The sequence below is a fragment of the Danio rerio genome, chromosome 24 (assembly GCF_052040795.2).
Source record: "Danio rerio strain M-AB ecotype USA chromosome 24, GRCz13ab, whole genome shotgun sequence".
Classification (NCBI taxonomy): domain Eukaryota; kingdom Metazoa; phylum Chordata; class Actinopteri; order Cypriniformes; family Danionidae; genus Danio; species Danio rerio.
This window is the reverse complement of record NC_141044.1, coordinates 44511430-44534290: the sequence shown is the minus strand read 5'-3', so window position 1 is coordinate 44534290 and position 22861 is coordinate 44511430. Positions and strand designations below refer to the sequence as shown.

At 36.5% G+C, this 22861-nt stretch overlaps 1 protein-coding gene across 1 annotated transcript in view; it reads left to right on the top strand.

The window, feature by feature from the left end:
* The window catches only part of ptprma (protein tyrosine phosphatase receptor type Ma), a gene marked incomplete at both ends in the record, with an annotated part of 253813 nt that overhangs the window by 155371 nt on the left and 75581 nt on the right, over positions 1 to 22861 (top strand). The window contains 4 exon segments of the mRNA NM_001018133.2: positions 4716 to 5024; positions 5566 to 5675; positions 11154 to 11355; positions 11460 to 11562. Coding sequence (NP_001018143.1) covers positions 4716 to 5024; positions 5566 to 5675; positions 11154 to 11355; positions 11460 to 11562 — 724 coding nt within the window.

The window sequence follows — 22861 nt, the reverse complement described above, 5'->3', positions numbered from 1 at the left end:
TTTATATCAAGCTTTAATTCACACATGTGATTAGAAAGCTAAAAGCACACTGTTTTGCCCTACAGAAACACCGCGTTTGAGAGCAGATGCAATTATTTATCTCTCTCTCTTTCTCTGTGTGTGTGAAGACTTATGAACACTTGATTTATTTTTCCAGCAGTAATGTAATATTCATTGTTGTTGTGTTTATACCGTGCTAGAAGTATATTGTTTTGCAAATTAACCAAGAAACTTTGACAAGAAACCTTTGTTTTGTGGGAAACACAGTGATCAAAATTAGATAACAGCAATGATAGCAGCGCGAGGAAAGATTAAAACTTAAAGTTCTGAAGGTTACGGCAGTCTCAAAAGCAAACAAACCAACACAACGTACAAATTAATGGTAAAAAGTGACAGTAGTGGTTGGTTAGTTTAGCTATACGATTATTTTAATGAACTTATTATGCTTGCGATGCTATTTGAAAGCAGACTAATATTAAAATCAATCATACGATAAATTTTACGAACTGATTACACTTGTGGTAGAAAACAGACTGTAATATTAAGAAAATGAGTTGTGCGATCATTTTTACGAACTTAGGCTTACGATACATCTAGAAAATAGACTGTAATATCAAGACCAGTTATAACAATTTTAAAAAAATTCTTAGGCTTTTAGAAAACAGACGGTAATATTAAAATCTGTTGTACGATAATTTTCATGAACTTCTTAGACTTATGGTACATTTGAGGAACAGACCGTAATATTAACATCAATTGTATAATAAATTTGCAAACTTTGTAGACTTGCGATAGTTTCGTGAAAGTGACCGTATTATTAAGATCAGTTGTATGATCATTTTTACAAACTTAGGATTACGATGCATCTAGAAAACTTTAAATAAAAGACTTTAAATAAATTACCAAATAATATTTCTGAACTTTTTAGGCTAAACGGTGTCACACACCGGATGCGGCGCTCAGCGCTGCGACACGGCTCGCACATGACAGTTGAAAGTATTGCATACCAGACGCGCACATTCGCTTCATATTTAAAATGGAACTATTCAGACGCCGCTCTGTGGTGCGGCAGAAATATGAGCAGCGTCCTGAGTCGTGGCTGAGCGCCGCTTCTGGTGTGTGACCTGCTTCAGGATACTTTTGGAAAACTGACTGTAAAAATTTATATCAGTTGTACGATCCTTTTTGCGAATTTTACGATACATTTGAGAAACTGTATAACTGTAACAATAACATTAGTTGTATAATAATTTTACAAACTTTTTAGACTTGCAATACTTTCATAAAACTGACTGTAATATTAAGATCATTTTTACGAACTTGTGTTTACGATACACCTATGAAACCAACTGAAATATTAAAGAGCCTCTATTATGTGTTTTTGAGAATGAGCTTCCATGTAGTGTGTAGTAGAGCTCTAAGTGAAGTGAATATCCAGCTCAGGCTTAAATCTGTAGTGAGTCGACTCATAGTACTTCAAATGAATCATCTTGATAACGAGTCATTAGCCATTTCGACATGACGTGGATACAAACTTAAGCCCCGCCCAGTTGTCGGAGACCCTTACAACCAAAATATGACCCTATTTCATGTATAATAAGGGCTCTTTAAAATAAGTTATGCAATAATTTTTTTATGATGAACTTTTAAGGCTAATCATACTTTTGGAAAACTGACTGTAAAGTTAATATCAATACAATAATTTTTAAAATCCTTTTAGGCTAGCAATACTTTCTAGAAAACAAACTATAATATTAATATCAGTCATACGATAATTTTAACAGACCTTCTTTTGATACATCTAGAAATCAGACTGTAACATTAAAATAAGTTATGCAATCATTTTTACAAACTTCTTAGAAGTACGATACTTTAAGAAACAGACCGCAATATTAACATCAGTTTTATAATAATTTTTTATGAACTTTTTAGACTTGCGATACTTTTGAGCAACAAACTATATTATTAAAACCAGTTGTATGATAATTTTTACAAACTTAGGCTTACATCTAGAAAACTTATTAATATTACAGTCTTAATATTAGACAGTAATATTTAAATAAGTTATGTAATTTTTTGCGCGCTTAGACTTATGATAATGGACAGCTTATGATACTTTTGAGAAACAGACTGTAATATTCAGATCAGTTGTACAATGTTTTTTTATGAACTTTTTAGGCTTACGATACCTTTAGAAACAAACTGTAAAATTAAAATAAGTTATGTAATAATTTTTGAAAACTTCTTATACTTATGATACTTTTTCAAAACAGACTGTAATGTAAAATCAGCTATACCATATTTTTCCTGAACTTTTTAGGCTTACGGTACTTCTTAAAACATATGGTGATATTGGGTTTAGTTGTACGATCATTTTTTACAAAGGTTTTGGCTTGTTACTTCTAGAAAACATATTGTAATATTAACATTAATCATATCAATAATTTTCATGATTACTTAGGCTTATAATGTTTGTAGAAAACAGACTGTAATATTAAGATCAGTTGTATGATCATTTTTACAAACTTTTATAATACTTCTAGAAAACATATCAGAATATTAATATTAGTTGTACGATAATTTTTTCTACCTTTTTAGGCTTACGATGTTTGTGGAAACACTTTCATATGAATATTATTATACATTCATTTTTACAAATTTCTTAGACTTGTTAAATTTGAGAAACAGACCATAATATTCAGATCAGTTGTACAATATTTTTTTACGAACTTCTTAGGCTTACAATACTTTTACAAAACAGACCGTAATATTAAAATAGGTCATGCAATATTTTTTTTAACCTCTTAGGCTTACGAAACTTCTAGAAGAGCAGACTGTTATATTAAAATCAGACATACTATATTTTTACGAACTTCTTTGACTTGCGCTACTTCTAGAAAACATACCGTAATATTAAAATAAATCATATAGCATTTTTTACGAACTTCTTATTAGGCTTTTGTGAAGGGCATCTCTGGTCATTTGTGGGTTATGAGCATCTCCGCAATGCTTTCTCATCGGCTCTGGGCTCTGTTCATATCCTCATTGTGATTATTCGGCATCATCAGCAGGGTTTGGTTCTTCAGCACTTCTGCTCCATCTCAGAGCGCTGTCCTCCAGACGCTTTTACCTGCTGTAAAGGAAAATCACCGGGTTTCCTTTTCTGCAGAGTATCACGCTCTCCTTTCTCAAGTTTTTGCATTCTTCCTTCCTGGATATTTCTCAATAGCGCAGCGGCGAAGTGCTCCGATTGTTCTCACCAATACTTTCATCCACAATCACACTCCAGAGGAAGAAAGCCGAGCGCTGCGGGAAACTGCGCCTTTATTGAGCGCAGAAATTAAAAGCTTTTGACTGTTGTGAACGTTCAGACCTGGAGCTGCTAAGGGACTGATGCTAGTTTGATCTTAGCAACAAGCATAAAGGATTTTTTCAAGTTTAATATTATGAGTAGTTTTAAACATATATATATATATATATATATATATATATATATATATATATATATATATATATATATATATATATATATATATATATATAAAATATATTAATATATATATATATATATATATATATATATATATATATATATATATATATATATATATATATATATATATATATATATATATACACTCCCATCCATTAGCAATAATATATTTAATTAAATCTCAGCATAATGGAGTACGGCCCAAGTTGAAGATGAATATGTTCCTTTATTTCTCAGTGAATATAGGCAGTGTATTTTGGTGCATTTTAACAAAACAGATTTATTAAACAGATATATTTATTAAAATAATATTTTAGTTATCAAACATATTTTGAAATTGAAAGAAAATACAATTACATTCAAGCAAAATATTGCAAAAATAAATTAGAACCTACAAATTTTCAACTAAAGTTTTCCAATTTTTTGCTTTTCTTGATTTTTCCTCTTTGTTGATTAATAAAGTCATCTGGAATGGTGAAGAAAGCCTTCTTGCAGGCCTCCCAGAGTTCATCAAAAGTCTTTGTGTTCATCTTCAACACCTCCTCCTTCATCTTATCCCAGACATGCTCAATAATGTTGATGTGTTAATGTTGATGTCTGGTGACTGGGCTGGCCAATCCTGGAGCAGCTTGACCTTCAGGATCTTTGATGTGGAGGCTGAAGTATGAGCAGGAGCGCTATCCTGCTGGAGAATTGTCCCTCTCTTGTGGTTTGTAATGTAATGGGCAGCACAGATGTCTTGATACCTCAGGCTGTTGATGTTGCAGATCTCTCCATACTGAATGACCACAAACCATGATGTTTCCTTCACCAAACTTGACTGATTTCTGTGTGAATCTTGGCTCCATGTGTTTTCCAGTGGATCAAATATACAATTATTCAAAAGTGTCACAATATAAAACATCTTAATTCCCCTAAAAACATTTTTCAACCAGAATAAAATATAAGAATAATCATTATGAATATATTATGTTGCTTTTTAAACAGAAAGATGCCCTTGAGTGTGTGTGTGTGTATTTATGATCAGGACACAGATGTGTATAATGTGATGTGTGAAACACGGGTATTATGAGGACATTGCTGATGCCTCCATTTCTAAAATAGCTTGCAAACACACAATGGGTAGAGTTGAGGAGAGAAAATACACTTTTTACAATATAAAAATAATGGAAACCTGTGGAATGTCCTCACGATTCACAAAACAAATCTGTGTGTGTTTCAGACCCGATGCACGGGCCTCGGCAGCTGACGGTGGTGGACATCAAGTCGAAGCAGTTGACGGTGCGCTGGGAGCCGTTCGGATATAACGTGACGCGCTGCTACAGCTATAACCTGACCGTGCAGTACCGCTACAGCAGTAACGGGAAGGAGGATCGGCGAGAGGAGCAGTGTTTCGACCTGCACAGCCCCGCACCGCAGCACACCATCCGAAACCTGCCGCCTTTCACCAACGTCAGCATACGACTGGTGCTGCGGAACAGAGAGGGCGACAAGGACAGCCCGGAGCTCCAGGTGCTCACAGACGAGGACGGTCAGACACCTTTATTATTATATATACATATATAAGTACAAGAATAGTTTAAGTAAAGCATGCCATAAGTGACATTTAATATTATTAGTATTATTTTTATTGATATTAGTATTATTTTAATTGATATACGTCTTATGTCTTATTAATAATAATAACGCTAAATATGAAATATGTGCATTTTGTACATTTTTAAGTTTGCATTATTGTTTAATTTGGCAGGAGGCTTCATTTTAGGTTTCAATCTTAGATATATATTACTTTTTTTTTTTTACAAATTGTTCTCAATATTGCTTTAAATAATACAAATATATATATTTCCTCATTGAGTGTTGCTCTGGTGTGAGGTCATCATTGGTGTTGTTGTTGGGCCTTGGTGTGCGCTGTGTGTTTGTGTCTGTTTTTCAGACTATACAACAGTTCTCCAGTCAAGGCCTCGTATTGTTTCTGAATCATCTAAACATTGCACATCCAAGACAAGAGTGTGTTATTGAAAATGCATGAGTGTGTGTTTTTGATGGTGTGTGTGTGTGTGTGTTTTCAGTGCCGGGCCCCGTCCCGCAGGACTCCATCCAGGGCAACACGTATGAGGAGAAGATCACATTGAGATGGAGAGAACCACTGCACACATACGGCATCATCAAACAGTATGAGGTGAGAACTACACACACACACACACACACACACACATGCATTCATACTCACAAACACACATGCATATGTTCACACAAACATACATTTACACAAACACACACACACACACACACACACATATATATATATATATATATATATATATATATATATATACTGTATACTGAATATAATCTAAAAATAAAGATAAATAAAAAAGTAAAGAATAATTAACAGTGTAGGGTGTCACGGAGACTCAGTGGTTAGCACTGTCGCCTCACAGCAAGAAGGTCGCTGGTTTGAGTCTCAGCTGGGTCAGTTGGTGTTTCTGTGTGGAGTTTGCATGTTCTCCCTGTGTTGGTGTGGGTTTCCTCCGGGTGCTCCGGTTTCCCCCACAGTCAAACACATGCGCTATAGGGGAACTGATCAACTACACTGGCTGTAGTTTATAAATGTGTGTGTGAATTAGTGTGTATGAGTGTTTCCCAGTACTGGGTTGCAGCTGGAAGGGCATCTGCTGTGTAAAACATATGGTGGAATAGTTGGCGGTTCATTCCACTGTGGCGACCACTGATAAATAAAGGGACTAAGCTGAAGGAGATGAATGAATGACTGAATTGACAGTGTGCTGCGCTGCTTCAGCTGTGTTTATCTGAATATAACGCCACACCCTACATGACTCATCAGCCAATCAGAATCCAGCATTCAGCACACCTGTAGGATATATTATAATGAAGCCTTGATTAATTATTTCTGATGTCCGTAATGTCATTTTCACAGGATTTTGCATGTAAATCAAAGCATAAACATGTTCGCTAAACGCTGAGCGAGGAGCAGTGTGTGAATGTTATTGTGTGTGTTTTTGTGCATAATATACTCTTCTGGAGTTCTGGAGACTGAACAATAGCACTCGCAGACTCATTGTTCATCAGTGTGAATTCAGCCCATTAAACTGTCACGTTCATGATCTGAAATTACAATCTGTCACGCGGCGTCTTTAAAGAAGTGTCAGGCCTGTGATCTGTGCAGGGAAAAAGACAAAACACAAGCGTTCTGCCTCATTAAAGCTCTTCATGCTGGAGGAAGACTCTGCTGGAGGTGTGTGTGTGTTTCCCAGTGCATTCTGGGTAAAGACACACAGCACTGTCGTCAGAGCTCCATCAGGAGAAATTGTCCTTCATTTTAAACATATTCCCCAAGTGCATCGCTCAGATAAGATATATTGCTGTTTGTAGAAAGTACTTGCAGAAGAAGTCAGAATTATTCGCCCTTGTGAATTTTTTTGGGGTGCTTCACATCTGTGGTTCGCTTCATTTGGTCTGGATCAAGGGCAACAGATGATGCATTGTTGCCTTCTCTGCCATTTTTGGGTTGTTTTCACACCACACTGATTGTTTTGGTCCGAACAAGTTGAAAAGAACCAAAATGCAGTCATGTGACAAAACCCACATCACTCATTGGCCAGATGTTATTGAACATATTTCCTAAACTGCTTTTCGATTGGTCAGAATTCACGTGCGGGAAAATGCCAATAAACTCCTGTATGGAGCAAAATCAATGCCAAAAGTATTGAATTAAAGCTTGTTGAATAGCACGAACTGAAATACCAATACACTGACATCACAAGTGCTCGCATTTTAATGACTTGAACTGCCAGGGTGTATTTTTGGGTCCTGAAATTTAACATAGCTGTTTATTTAAGCTGTGAATATTTCAACTAAAAATATTTCAAACACATTCCCATACTTATAAATTCAATAATTCATGTTCAATTTCCAGATTTCACTTACAAAATATTTGATACTGTTTAAAAATATGATGTATAATATTCAAAAGGCAGTTTTCAGTTCATTTTATTTCAGTTCAAAAATTCGCTTCCATGAATTCGACTGTTAAAATTCGACATTGCATCCGGGAACTTGGAACTTGGAAAATCACTTACCAGTTTAATAATGATTTGATCCGCTGTAGTTATGCTGTTTTAATCATCTAAGGGCTTATTATGCGGTCCTGTCGCCAGTTTGTGGATAGAAAATGTTGACTGTCTTTGGTCTACTCAGTATGGCTGGCTAATGGCCGTCGATGAGCTCTTTCAGAAACTGTAAATATTTTAACATAGGCACTATTCTTATAAATAAACTGCATTGCTGCAATCTAAACAACTACATTCTCCACTAAAAAGCATCAAGAGTACATGATGCTGTCTAACAGCAGTAATATTTGTCACACTGTAGACTGTCCTCTGCCTGTTGCTGAATGAATGTGGGCGGAGTAATACACAAAGGTGAAGAGTGAAGAGGCCTTTGTGTGCTGTTACTGGATTGCAGATTGAAAAAGCCAATAACGGCACAAGCGTAGCTATAATATTAATATCAGTGTCTTGGACATTGTAAGTAATAAAAATGATTATGACTAAATTTTCAAGACACTGACATGTCTAGTAAATGCTGCGCTTTCTCACCTATTTACTGGTTTAAAAATCTTAAATTGGTAAAAAAGTAATGTTCAATCTGCAATCCACTGCTTTTCCTGCAGTTCCAGGATGTGCTGTCATCGTGTCAAAGATAAAAGTAATCAGTTATTAGAGATGAGTTATTAAAGCTATTATGATTAGACATATGTAAATACTGGGAAGCATTAGAAAAAAAAAAGAGTTCAAATGTTGTCTTGGTCTGTGTATGCTGTATAGCTGAATAGTGGAGCTGTTGTTGTGTTTAATAGATTTGTGTGTGTGTGTGTGATGATGTGTTGTGTGTTTGATATTCTGCTGTAGTCTTGATCAGTAAAGCGGTGTCTGGTGTGTCTCTCTCCGCTGATTGAGTTCAGCTCTGCTCCTCTGTGGCCTTAAATTGGACTGAGAATGGAGCGCTGTCCATTAGCAGCTCAATGATTAATTCAGATCAAATCCCCGAGCTGCTTTTCATTAGGCGATATTAGAAAAGCGGAGCGTCTCGCTCATCTCATCTCCAGCTGAACAGAAGCACAGAGAACTCGAGAGAAGCTCCGTTTCTGATCTATTGTTCAAAATATAGAGATGAGTCTTGGACTGCGGGCACTTCTCAGGATGCGTCTCAATCAGCACACTGATAAGTCAAAGTCCTCTGCCAATAAGAATCAAGCATTCAACAGCAAATTAAAATCATTTAACAGACCCTTTTTTTTTGAGTGTCTATGTGTATGTATGTAGTTTGTGTATGTGTGTGTGCATGTATGAGTAAGGGTAAAATCCTTTTGTATTAAGAACTACTTCCGTCGTTCATTCACATCTGCAGCTGACGTCAGAACAGTAGAAGCCGTTGCTCATTCACCAACGTCACTTTAGAGCTAGTGTTTGAATGACTCTCTAGCGTCATGTCTAAAGTGAAGACAAAGCAGCTGATTTTGCTCACAGTTTAAGATTATAAGGCTGAACGTGACATGAAATGTCATTAGTCTACAGATATCTCTCTACAGTATTCCAGTCTAAAGTATTTCTCTGTTGCTATCAGTATATTGTGACGTGTGGCAGGTGCCCAAACGTTTACCTGGAGACTTTTAAGAATTAAAAAAAGGAGACACAAGCTATTTCGCTCTTCCTATTGGCCTTTATGCATTTCTCCCAAGTCCTGTAGACTACATATATGCAAGTCAATGACAATGAGTTGGCAAAAGAAAAAGAAAAACACATTCCAACATCCGTCGCTAAATAACATGTTACATTATTTTAGTAAAAGAATTTCTTCATCTTCTCAGAGCTCGCTGAACTGAACTGAGCTGTCATGCATGCGTGCTTACATCTCAATGGTTAAACAACCAAAAAGGAAGTCCTCTTAAAGAGGTCATTTATACACAATGCATATTAAACATTAAGCGACTGTTACAATATCACAATAATTAACCCCGAAAAAAGCAGCGCAATCACTACCAGACTGCTGTTGTGTTTGCGAGAAGGAAAACCGGTAAACACATGCGGGCATTTCATCTTTCTTTCTGCCAACACAACACACTTTCCTGATGTGCGAGTCCCATATCTCACACTCAATGCACTAAAGTTACTATGGTAACGTTATAAATACAGCACTACAGCATACAAAAGAGAGAGATCGACTCGGAAAATCACTTACCAGTTTAATAATGATTTGATCCACTGTAGTTATGCTGTTTTAATCATCTAAGGGCTTATTATGTGGTCCGATCGCCAGTTTGTGGATAGAAAATGTTGACCGTCTTTGGTCTACTCAGTATGGCTGGCTAATGACCGTCAACAAGCTCTCTCCGAAACTGTAATACTTTAAAATATACACTATTCTAATAAATAAACTGCATTGCTGCAATCTAAACATCTACATTGTCCATTAAAAAGCATCAAGAGTACATGATGCTGTCTAACAGCAGTAATATTTGTCAAACTGTAGACTGTCCTCTGCCTGTTGCTGACTGAATGTGGGCGGAGTAATACACAAAGGTGAAGGGTGAAGAGGCCTTTGTGTGCTGTTACTGGCAAAATGTTGCATGGCTATCATCCAATCAGATTCAAGAACCACACAGAACTGTTGTATGTATATATGTGTGTGTGTGTGTGTGTCCATGTTTGTATATATAGTGTATATGGATGTGTGTGAGCAAGTGTTGAGCAGTTCATCTCCTGTTAAAGGGGGTTCTGATGTCTGTAGTGTGCGTCACGCACTGCTGTATTTGTAGGGCACTGTAATAATAACCAACAGAAGCTCATGCTGCAGGAATGTGTCTGAAACACAGCAAGAGGAGACATGTTTCCTGCACAACCACAGAAACACATCCAAAACACACCTCTGAAGAGGATTTACCGGAAAGCACAGGAGATACGCGTGGTGTTTTGCTGCCCTGAGGGTAATAAAACACAGACATGATGATGAATGAAGTGAAGTGAAGCATGGTGTATTCAGCAAGGGGGAAATTTACCATAATTAAATACATCTGATTCAAAAGTTCACTTCAATTTAATGTAAAAAGGGCATTCTGATTAAGAACAAAACATGGAGAGGAAGTCACTAAATAAAACGTCTTCATTCTCTTGAAAATGCTCACACACTCTGCTCTAAGGCCTTCTGTTGTGTTCTGATGTGATTTCTGACTGTTGTAGCTGTGAAAGAAATCATTCAGCGGAGTGATATGGAGCTGTAATGCCTGCCGGAACTACTTTAGCTGTGCATTTATCTGACAATAACCAAACACCTCAGAGTGATCATCAGCCAATCAGAGTCAAGCATTCAGCAAACCTGTGGTATAAACAGTAATACTCTACAATTTAGTCTTCATTCCCAAACTACACATAAAGTGGCTAAAATTAAAATGTGAACTGAAAAATATGACAAAAAGGCAACTAATGTGCTCAAAACCTGCCGGGACTACTTTATCTGTTCATTTATCTGACAGTAATGGCACGCTTTAGAATGCTCATCAGCCAATCAGAATGAAGTGTTCAGCAGCAGGATCTGATAGTGTGTGTGTGTGTGTGTGTGTGTGTGTGTGTGTCCTCAGATCTTCTATAAGGCCATGAGCTCGTTCGACCCCGAGTTTAACCTGTCCAATCAGAGCGGGAAGGTGCTGAAGTCCAGCAACGAGACATCTCACCTGTTCACGGGTCTGTATCCCGGATCCACGTACTCCTTCACCATCAGGGCCAGCACTGTTAAAGGATACGGACCACCCGCCATCAGACAGTTCACCACCAAGATCTCCTGTAAGTTAATGTGTGTGTTTGTGCTCGTGTGTGTGTGTGTGTGTGTGGGTGGATGGGTGTGTGTGTTTTCTATGTGCTGATGTGTGTTGTGTTGTCTCTATCAGCTCCTCGTATGCCGGGTTATGAGCAGGAGTCTCCGCTCAACCAGACAGACAGCACAGTGACCGTCATGCTGAAACCAGCGCAGAGCCGCGGAGCACCTGTCAGGTACAAGTGACAAGTCCCCATGAGTCTGTGTGTATTCATGTTTAGGTCCCACCGGGATATAAAAACAAGTACACACACACATAGACCCACTTACCAATGCAAACACTGACTGCATACACACACACACACACACACCCATAAACACAAGACCCACGCACCAATGCAAACGCTGACTGTATACACACACGCACACCCATAAACACAAAGACTCCATTCTAACACACACGCTGTGGTTCCGGCTGTGTTTTGTGTGTTTATTTATTTATTTTCTGATCGTCATTATGTTTTATTGTATCAAATAGAGTTGGTAAACTGGTTGCCATGGAAACATAAAGTTCCTCCTACAGTTTGCTTGAGCATGAAGAATTCTTGATAGGGAAGATTTGAGTCGTTTTACTACTTTAGGAAATTGACACTTTTTATAATAACATTTTTATTTCACAGTGCATTATTATTATTATTATTATTATTGTATTATTATTGTATTATTATTATTATTATTTATTGTTGTTATTATTATTTATTATTATTAAAATAAGTATTTTCCTTTTTTATATGACAATAGTAATACAACTTTATATGATACATTTAATTATATTGATAAAATGAATTCAATATTATTATCTTAAACATTTGAATTACTGTCTATTTACTTTATTTTACTTTGTTATTATTATAATTATTATTATTATTATTATTATTATTATTGTTATTATTATAAGTATGTTTTGCTATTTTTAAATTGCAGTAATATTTTTTTTCTTGATTTTGTAAATATAATAAAACTAATTTAATATTAATATCATAATCATTTGTATTGCTGATTGACTAATTCTTATAATAATAATAATAATAATAATAATAATAATAATAGTAACAATAATAATGATAACAGTTGTTATTATTAGTATTAATGATGATAATAATAATAAAAATAATAATAATAATAAAATAAGTATTTTACAATATTTTTTATATTGCAATAGTGATATCGTTTTGTCTTATAAATGTTATTATATTAATAAAATTGTATTAATATAATTAATTCAATATCATTATCTTAAATATTTTGTTGATATCTGATTACTTTATTATTATTATTATTATTATTATTATTATTATTATTAATATTATTGTTAATATTATTAATATTTCTATTATTATTATAGCTTTTAATAATTGTATTTTCATTGGTATTCATTTTATTATTATTTATTTGTTTCTTTTTAAAATTATTATTATAATCATAATCATCGTCCCAACCTGTAGATATGAGCTAATAAGAAAATATTTATGTTTGTATATTAAAAAGGAAATTGGCATACAGTAGATATTCCCCTTTGAACGCGGCGTCAACAGTGTGTGTGTGTGTGTGTGTGCACATGTGTGACGTGAGCTTCTTCTTGTCTTTTGAAGATAACAGACAGCGATCTGAAGAGCGTGTGTGTTGACCAGCCTCACTTTCACCGCAGGAGTGTTTACACTTTATACGGTGCGCTTGTGATGATAATGCCTGCAGGTATTCATTATTCACGGCGTAATGTAAGCTGAAAGGACAGATAAAAGCCTCTGCAGAATGAATAGATGTAAATGTGAGTGTTACGGATGCAGTGAGTCTGAATGACCCGCGTGTTCGGTGTTAATGGCAGAAAAAAGTGTGCATCTCAGTGTGAATCCAGCGCGTTTCTGCTTTACTTGTGCTCCTGCAGCTTTTAAAAGCCTCCACTGAGAGAGAAAGACTGCGGTAGGTGATCAGAGACGGACGGATGGTGTTCAGAAATGTTCTAGAAATAAAAAGAGTTCATTAGAGTTCATTTGATAATACGCTTGACTTATTTGTACTTAAATGCCACCTATAATGCAGAAATCACTTCTATAAGGGGTTTAACCCCAGCTGTGTGTCAGCAGTGTGTGAGTATCTCCAGCAGCCTCTGATGCTCAACATGTATTAATTGTGTTTGTTCTAATCAGACTTGATGAATGAAGCACTTTGATTGACATTCTGCCTTTGTACGTGTCATCAGAGGGGGAAAGCCCCGCCCACTAGTGCCCATCTCTCCATCTCATTTGCATAAACAGCAGCCCTGAGTGAGAAGCAGCCGTCTGTCCGTTAGCCATTAGAGTGTTTGACCTGCTGAAGATAATGTCAGCATAGACTAAGAGGATTATAGATGTGGAGTTCTAGATGAACAGCGACAGGAGCGACATAGACTGACAGAAGCATGAAGCACATACACATACACCTGACCAGCACTGACAACACACACACACACACTGCTGTTTTACATCTGTCATGTTGCTTATGCATATGCATTTGTAGCTCCGCCTTCTTCTGAAAAGAGCACAATCAAGAGTTTTGTTTCATGTGTGAAGTAATTTCAACTAAAGCATTAAAACTGGGCGGGACATAGGGTAGCTCCTCCCCCTTTTAAAAACAGCCAATAGCATTTTGTTTTGATTGGTTGAGTCTGAGGTTTAACAGCCACTACACTTCACTATATCATAACTTTCTTATACTTAAACTGTTATTTGCGACACGGTGGCTCAGTGGTTGGCACTGTGGCCTCACCAAAAGAAGGTTGCTGGTTCGAGTTCCAACCGGGTCAACTCCCTGTGTTGGCGTGGGTTTCCTCCGCGTGCTCCGGTTTCCCCCACAATCCAAACACATGCTTTACTAAATGGGCGTTAGTGTATGAATGTGTTTTTATATGAGTGTGTATGGGTATTTCCCACTACTAGGTTGCGGCTGGTAGGACATCCGCTGCGTAAAATCCATTCCGCTGTGGGACTAAGCTGAAGGAACATGAATGAATGAATGAATTAATTAATTAATAAACTATTATTATTATTATTATTATTATCATCATTATCATTATTATTACTACTACCCCTACCACTAATACTGAGTATCATAGGGAGCTGTTGAATGCTTAATTCTGATTGGCTGATGAGCATTCTAAGTTACTGTTATTTCCAGATAAACTCACAAAAAGTAGATCCGGCAGGTTTTTGAGCTCATTACAGCTCCATAAAAAATCTTCCTTACCTGAATTGATATGTTATAGTTTGTCATGTATAGTACCTGTATTATGTATGATTTTATATGTACCTTTTTATTTTAGCCTCTTTATGTAGCAATAAATAGTGACTTCTGATTTATTATTAATGTAGATTTAATTGGGAATGACTATTTTGAGGTGTATTACCATAGGTATGCTGAATGCTTGTTACTGATTGGCTGATGAGCACGCTTACTGTAGGTGTGCTGTTATTGTCAGATAAACTCACAAAAAGTAGTTCCGGGACGTTTTTTTTTTTTTTTTGACAAATTACAGCTCCATAAAATCATTCCTTACTTGAATGTAAATTTATAATATGTTATTTATAGTATCTGTATTATTCATGATCTCATATTATCATATTTTTCAGTTTACATTTTAATTTTAGCCTAAAAAATGACTTCTGATTGATTTCTTATGTAGTTTTAGTTGGGAATGACTATATTGTGGTGCATTACTGTTTATAGCACAGGTCTGCTGAACGCTTTATTCTGATTGGCTAATCATCGTTCTAAGGTGTGCCATTTTTGTAAAACTCACAAAAAGTAGTTCCGGCAGATTTTTAAATGCATTACATCTCTATAAAATCATTCCTTACCTAAAAGTATATTTCTAGTGTATTATTTATATTATCTGTATTATTTATAATCTTATATATATATATATATATATATATATATATATATATATATATATATATAGTTTTCAGTTTAAATTTTAATTTTAGCCTTAAAAAAGTGACTTCTGATTTATTCTGATTGATTTCTAATGTAGTTGTAGTTGGGAGGGGCTATATTGTGCTGTTACCACAGGTCTGCTGAATGCTTGATTCTGATTGGCTGATGAGCACCCTGAGGTGTGCTGATATTGTCAGATAAACTCACAAAAAGTAGTTCCGGCAGGTGTTTGAGCATGTGTCACTCCGCTGGATGATTTCATCTCTCTGTGGTCATCGTCTCAGTATCAGTGTTGTCTTTTCTGAGGCCCTGATGAATGAATGATGGCTCCATGAATAAACCACTGGGGAGTTTTTTGCGCTTTTTGCCGGATGCTGAAATATTCAGGGTTTTTGTCTGAGGGCGTTTTAATGGAGGTGGACAAAAGACGGCGTTCAGTGAAGCAGAAGCACATGCGGACGATTCACAGGTGATGACAGGCCGTAAAAAACCAGCCGTTCTTCATTACCTCTGGCAGATCTTAATGAAACGCAAGTCTCGTTAATTAGCGAGGAGCGCTGGATTTTGTTTGCGGGCGGCGGGCCGTGATTTCGCACATTAAGAAGGGGATTTAGCTTTGGGAGCATTAGCTGAGCGTAAGCTATCACAGACTGTTTGAATAACAGCCATGTCACGCTATTAGCATCTTCGCCTTCAGCTAACAGCTAAACACACACACACACACACACACCGAGGGAGAGATTGAGGACACAAACTGAGCCATCGGAGTTGAAAAGCTCAAACTTGTTTTGGTTTGGCTGGTTCCACCACCACTTTAATAATCACACGCACGTTATCATCACCTCTAGAAGTTCGTTATTTCTAATATAGACACACGACTGAACACAAGCAGGAAAGTGAAACCGCTCACGCTTTAGACGGCCTTGCAAACAACTACTAGACTCTGCTCTTCTCTGCTTTGTGGGTTTGTTTGAGCTGGGGTCCACCATGGCTTGTTATTATATGTATATATGTTTACGGTGTAATGTCTCGGCTGTGTGATTAAAACTGTCGGCTTCTTTGTTTACATTCTCCTGCTTCTGTGAGTGACGTCTCTCTGTAAACCAGTGGTGTTCAGCTGCGCGTCTACTTCCACCTTGGGCCTGTTGGCATCCTTTGCAAAGGGTGGCCAAGAAGTGGAAAGGCACGGTTCGCTTTTGGGAGCCTTCGACAGTGGAAACGGCCATAAAAGCGCAGCGAACTGTACCGTACCGTACCCCTCAGTGAAAACGGGCCGAAAATGTGATGTGATAATGCTCTCCTGATGTTGAATTATTTGGAAATAATGCACACGCTGTTATTTCTGGACTCCTACATGCACATCCAGTGTTTAAAGAAGATAATGCAGAGCAGAAGAGTGAGGGTGTGTATAAAGCGACACACACTCGTGATGTAATTGAGTGTGAATGTGGTTTAATTTCTGCAACACAGAGCTGATGGAGCTGAACAGAGCAGAGCGTCTGCAATGGATGCAAATAGAAAGCTGTTTTTAAACGCTGTAGTTATGTGTGTGTGTGTGTGTGTGTGTGTGTGTGTGTGTGTTTGGCCAGAGATTGGTCACAGCAGGTTTTGGTGGCGTTCTGTGTTGTGTGTGTAAGTCAAAGCCAGTGTCAGATTAAGCAGATGTCTGAATGTGTGTTCGCTGCTCAATAGCAGTGCGTGGGACTCGAACACACTGCTGCTAATTGAATGTGAACGCTTGTTTGTGCGAAGCTTCATCCTGGCAGGACAACACACACACACACACACACACACACACACACACACACACACCTGACACAATGCAGGATTACTGAGAGCGCGTGTCAGTTCTGCTGCGCTCGCCTGCGCTGGCCTGACGTCGCCCACACACACAACACAAAAAAATGCACACATACACACACACACACAAATACATATTCAAACTCATACTTACACACACACTCTCAAACTTACACAGACACACTCTTATACACATAAACAAGTAACACACACATTCAGACACACACATGTTTGTTTTTGTGAAAAGTGGGGACATTACATAGGTTTCCATTCATTTTATACTGTCCAAACCGTATATTATATTGCCCTCACCCCACCCCACCCCTAAACCCAACCATCACAGGAGACTGTGTGCAGCTTTACTCTCTGATTAAACTCATTCTGTAGGATTTATACGCATTTTGAGAAATGAGGACGTCACCAATGTCCTCATATTTCACCTCCTTTTTGTAATACCTGTGTCATACCCATGTCATTATACAGATTTGTGTCCTGATATGTCACAAAAACACGTACACACACACACACACACCTATACACACTCATGCATGCTCTCTCAGACACACATACACACTCATGCATGCACTCTGACACACTCCAACACACTCGAACTTAGACGCACAGACATACACACTCGCATTCAAAAGCATCACACAGACACACACTCATGCGCACACACACACACACACACACAAACACACACACACACACACACACTCATGCATGCACTTTCAGGCACACTCTAACACACACAAACACACACACACTTAGACGCACAGACATACACACTCGCATTCAAAAGCAACATGCACTCTCACAGACACACTCATGCACTTACACATACACACTCAAACACACACACACACACACACACACACACACACACACACACACACACACACACACACACACAGACAGACACACACTCAGACATAAACACTCATATTCAAAGCAACACACTACAGACACACAAATACATAAACTCACTCACACTTACACACACATACATACACACTCACACACACCTATACACACTCATGCATGCACTCTCAGACATACTCTAACACACACACACTCTCTCACAAACAGACACACGCTGACACACATGCACACTAACACACATGCACACACACACTCTCACACAGACACATGCATACACACGCACACACACATGCACACAAACACACACTGGTGTTCCGTTGTGATCTGTCCTCTGTCTGTCTGTCTGTGTGTGTGTGTGTGTGTGTGTGTGTGTGTGTCAGTGTGGTGAAAGCAGCAGCAGCAGATCTCCTCTATTTCTGGAGTCAGTCTCTCCTGCTCTTCTTCTTCTATTCTCTTCATCCCCGCGGGTGTCATGGATCTGCTTTCCGACAGAATAGCCGTTTTTCCGCTGCTGTTGTTTTGCAGGGTGACACACACACACACACACACACACAGAGTGTTTTATGACTGCCGGATCAGATGCTGAGGAATCTCTATCCTCTTTTGATTTCCCCAGATCCTCTTAAAGTAGCTCAGTGAAGCCGTCAGACTGTTTTCAGCGCTCCTCATTTCCTTTCTGGCATCTTTTATTTTAATTTAGGGTCTTGTAGCGTCTTCAGAAATCACAGTAATGTGTCTTTATACAGCTTCAGGACTGCGAGCGCTGGATTTTTTGAGTGATGCTCCGTTCCACAACATGTATCAGCCCAATAATGAAGCATGTGTATGAGGGATTCCAGGATTTACATTTATAAACAGTAAATATTTGTCATTGTTTATTTAAATTAAATATATATATATATATATATACACACACAGCATTGTCATTTTCACACAAATTAGCATTTTATTAGTGCATAAACAAGGTCTTATATTATATTTATTATTTATTAGGTCTTTTTTTGTGATTTTATTTTTTATTTAATTAAATCTTACTAAATACAATAAACTTACTGTCATTCAAAAAAGTATATATTTATTCATTTGAAATTTCACATTGAAAATTGAGTTTAGAAATATTAATGTGTAAATGTTTGATAAAATAGTTTTTAGAAAGGTACAAAAAGAAAACATCACATTAGGCCTATTACAGATTCTTATATTTACTTAATTTATTCATTCATTCATTAATAATTAATTAATTTATTTATTTATTATTTATCTATTTCTTTATTTCTTTATTATTTATTTATTTAATATTTCTTTATTTCTATATTTATTATTTATTTCTTTATTATTTATCTAATTTTATTATTTATTTATTTATTATCTATCAATTTATTTATTTATTTATTATTTATTATCTTTTTATTTTTTTATTATCTATCTATTTAGTGGAATGAACCACCAACTCTTCCAGCATATGTCTTACATGACCTTCCAACTGCAACCCAGTACTGGGAAACACCCATACATGCTCATTCTCTCACACACACACACACACTCATACACTACGGTCAGTTTAGTTCATTAATTCCCCTATAGCGCATGTGTTTGGACTGTGGGGGAAACCAGAGCACCCGGAGGAAACCCACACCAACATGCAAACTCAACACAGAAATGCCAACTGACCCACTCGTGAACTTCTTGCTCTAAGGTGACGGTGCTAACCACTGAGCTACCGTGCTGCCCATTTATTTTATTTTATTTCAATTTAATTTCATTTGATCTTGTTTTAATTTATTTTATTTTGTTTTGTTTTATTTTATTTAAATTTTTTATTTTATTTTATTTTATTATTTTATTTTATTTTGCTGTAATATTTGAAGAGAATCCCCATCCTGAAGCCAGTCTTGTAGTCTCTGGGACTGTAAATCTGAGTGTACAGATATTGCAGCCTCTGTGTTCGGCTCTCATCAGCTCTGCTGTTCTCATGCAGACCTTAGCGCTGATCCTCAGTCTGTGGCCAGCTTTATGAACCAGCGAATAAATCAAGCGGATTCCTATAAAACACACAAGACTGATCAATACGTCCAGCACTCCAGGCTTAAGTTTTCATATATTACATTTAAAACCAGCTTTAAAGCAGGATTGAATCAGAGTTCATTCTCTGGGAGCCTGTACTGTGATGACGGCTCAACAAACCCGGGATTAAAGGATTAGTTTTGAGTTGACAAAACCAATCCTGTTCTGTCAGGCTTTGTCGGTACCACAATACTGATCATCAGCTTTCTGTGTTAACTCTGACTTTAATCCTGAGTTCATGAGCATCTGCGGATAAAGGCGGGACTTCAGCAGCAAACAGCCAATCGCAGGCCCTGAAACCGAAAGATAATGGGAATGGCTCAACAGACAAGGATTAAAAGGTTTAAAATACTATGAATTTTGAAACATCTATGCAGCAAGGAGAGAGGAGCGCTGAAAGAAAACAGCTTGCTTTATTAAGTGCAAGTGAAATTAGTGATATGTAGAGACTCAAATCTAAACTCTAGTTCTTTTAAAAGCTTTATCTGCAGATTAAAGCGCATACAGTATGTTTTAGAAGTCTGTATATTTGTTTATTTAAACTTAAAAAATATTATTAAACTAATATTACTTATGTATAGTAGATTGCATATGTAATATTTATTTAAACAATCTAAAATCATTAGAGCTAATTATGTTTGCTAAAATAAGATGTTTTTATTATTAGACATCTCTATAATGAATTTGGATAGTCTTGAATTTGGATCAAGAGAAAATGGGGGAGTGTCTTTACTGTCACTTTGCTTAAAGATGATAAGTTAAATCTTGGTTTATGATATCAAATCCAGAACATAACCTGGACATATCCTTAACCCAACCAGATCATAATCTGAACATAACCAGACATAACCGAAACATAGCAGAACAAAATCAGAACACAACCCGAATATAACCAGAGGGTAACCTGAACATGAGTACAAAACCAGAACATATCCTGGACCTAACAATAACATAATCTTACATAATCTGAACATAAGAACAAAATCAGAACATAACCTGAACTTAACAAGAACATAACCTGAATTTACCGGAACATAAGATGAACTTAACAATAACATAACCTAAACATCATAAAACCAGAACATAACCTGAACTTAACAAGAACATAACCTGAATTTAGCGGAACATAACCTGAACTTAACAATAACATAACCTAAACATAACAAAACCAGAGCATAACCTGAACTTAGGAACATAACCTAAACATAACAAAACCAGAGCATAACCTGAACTTAACAAGAACTAACCTGAATTTACTGGAACATAACCTGAACTTAACAATAACATAACCTGAACATAAAAACAAAATCAGAACATCATATGAATTAACAAGAATTTAACCAGAAGGTAACCAGGACACAGCAAGAGCTTAACCTAAACAAAACCAGAATGTAACCTGAACATAACAACAATGTAGCCAGAACATACCCTGAACAAACAATCCTGAACATAGTATTCTATATTTACTATATACCATTTAACAATATACAATGTTTGTACATCTTTCAGAACATAACATGAACGTAACCAGAACATAACTTGAACAGAACATAACCTGAACATAAGAACAAAACCAGATCATAACCTAAACTTAACAAGAACATAACCTGAACTTAGCAATAACATAACCTGAACACAACAAAATCAAATCATAACTTTAACTTAACAAGTACATATCCTGACTAGAACAAAACTAGAACATAACCTGAACTTAACAATAAAATAACCAGAAAGTAACCAGAACATAACAAGAGCTTAACCTAAACAAAACTAGAAAGTAACCTGAACATGACAAGAAAGTTACCAGAACATAACCTAAACACAACAAGAACATAACCTGAACATAACCAGAACATAACCTGAACATGACAAGAGCATAACCGGAACATAGCTTATACTATATTCACTATATACTTTGCTACTGTATTTAGTATTTTTACATTTTACAGAACAAAACCAGGACAAAAAATACATATCCTGAACTAGTCAAACCAAATACATGGTACATAAAATCTAGTATTAGTACCAACTAAACTGAAACTTAACTGGTTAGCCAGCTAATCCAGCTTCATGTTACACACACACACGTCTCTTAAACAGCTGTAAATGAGAAATAGATTAAATAAGTGCTGTTCTCAGGCCTGTAATTGGCATCGGGTAGTGCAGGACTGTGTGAACGCCTGCTCATTTTGCAGGTATTTGTTGTTGTTGTTCCAGGATTTTTGGGTTTGTTGTTGTGCAGTCTTCTTAGCGGTCAGTGGACATCCTGTTGCCATGGCATCAGTTTCCTGCACATTAATTAAAGGATGAGTTTCCAGGGTCACTGATGAGGAAAGGTGACGGATGTGAAGATTACACTCACTGCTGGCAGAAAACACACTTCACACTGTAATAATCACACATACACACACACACACACACACACACACACACACACACACACACACACACACACACACGCTCTTTATGCTTTATTTTTTTTGTTAGCTGGTTATTTTGTAAGTTGGTTAGCTGGCTGGTTGTTTAGTTGTTGTATGCATTGTTTTGTCATTTTAGTTAGTTCGTCGTATATTTATTTAGTTGGTTGTGTGTTTATTTTAGCTAGTTTTAATAAATATTGTCTATTTTTTATTTTTATATGTATTTTTTATTATTTTCACTGTTGCACATTTTATTCTGCATTTATCTGGTTGGTTATTTTTTGTATTTTGTATTTTATTACAATTATTTACATTATTTAATCCTTGTTTATTATTTACATCATTACTATTTATTGTGTATTTATTTGATACTACAACAAAAGTGGAATGCAGTTTT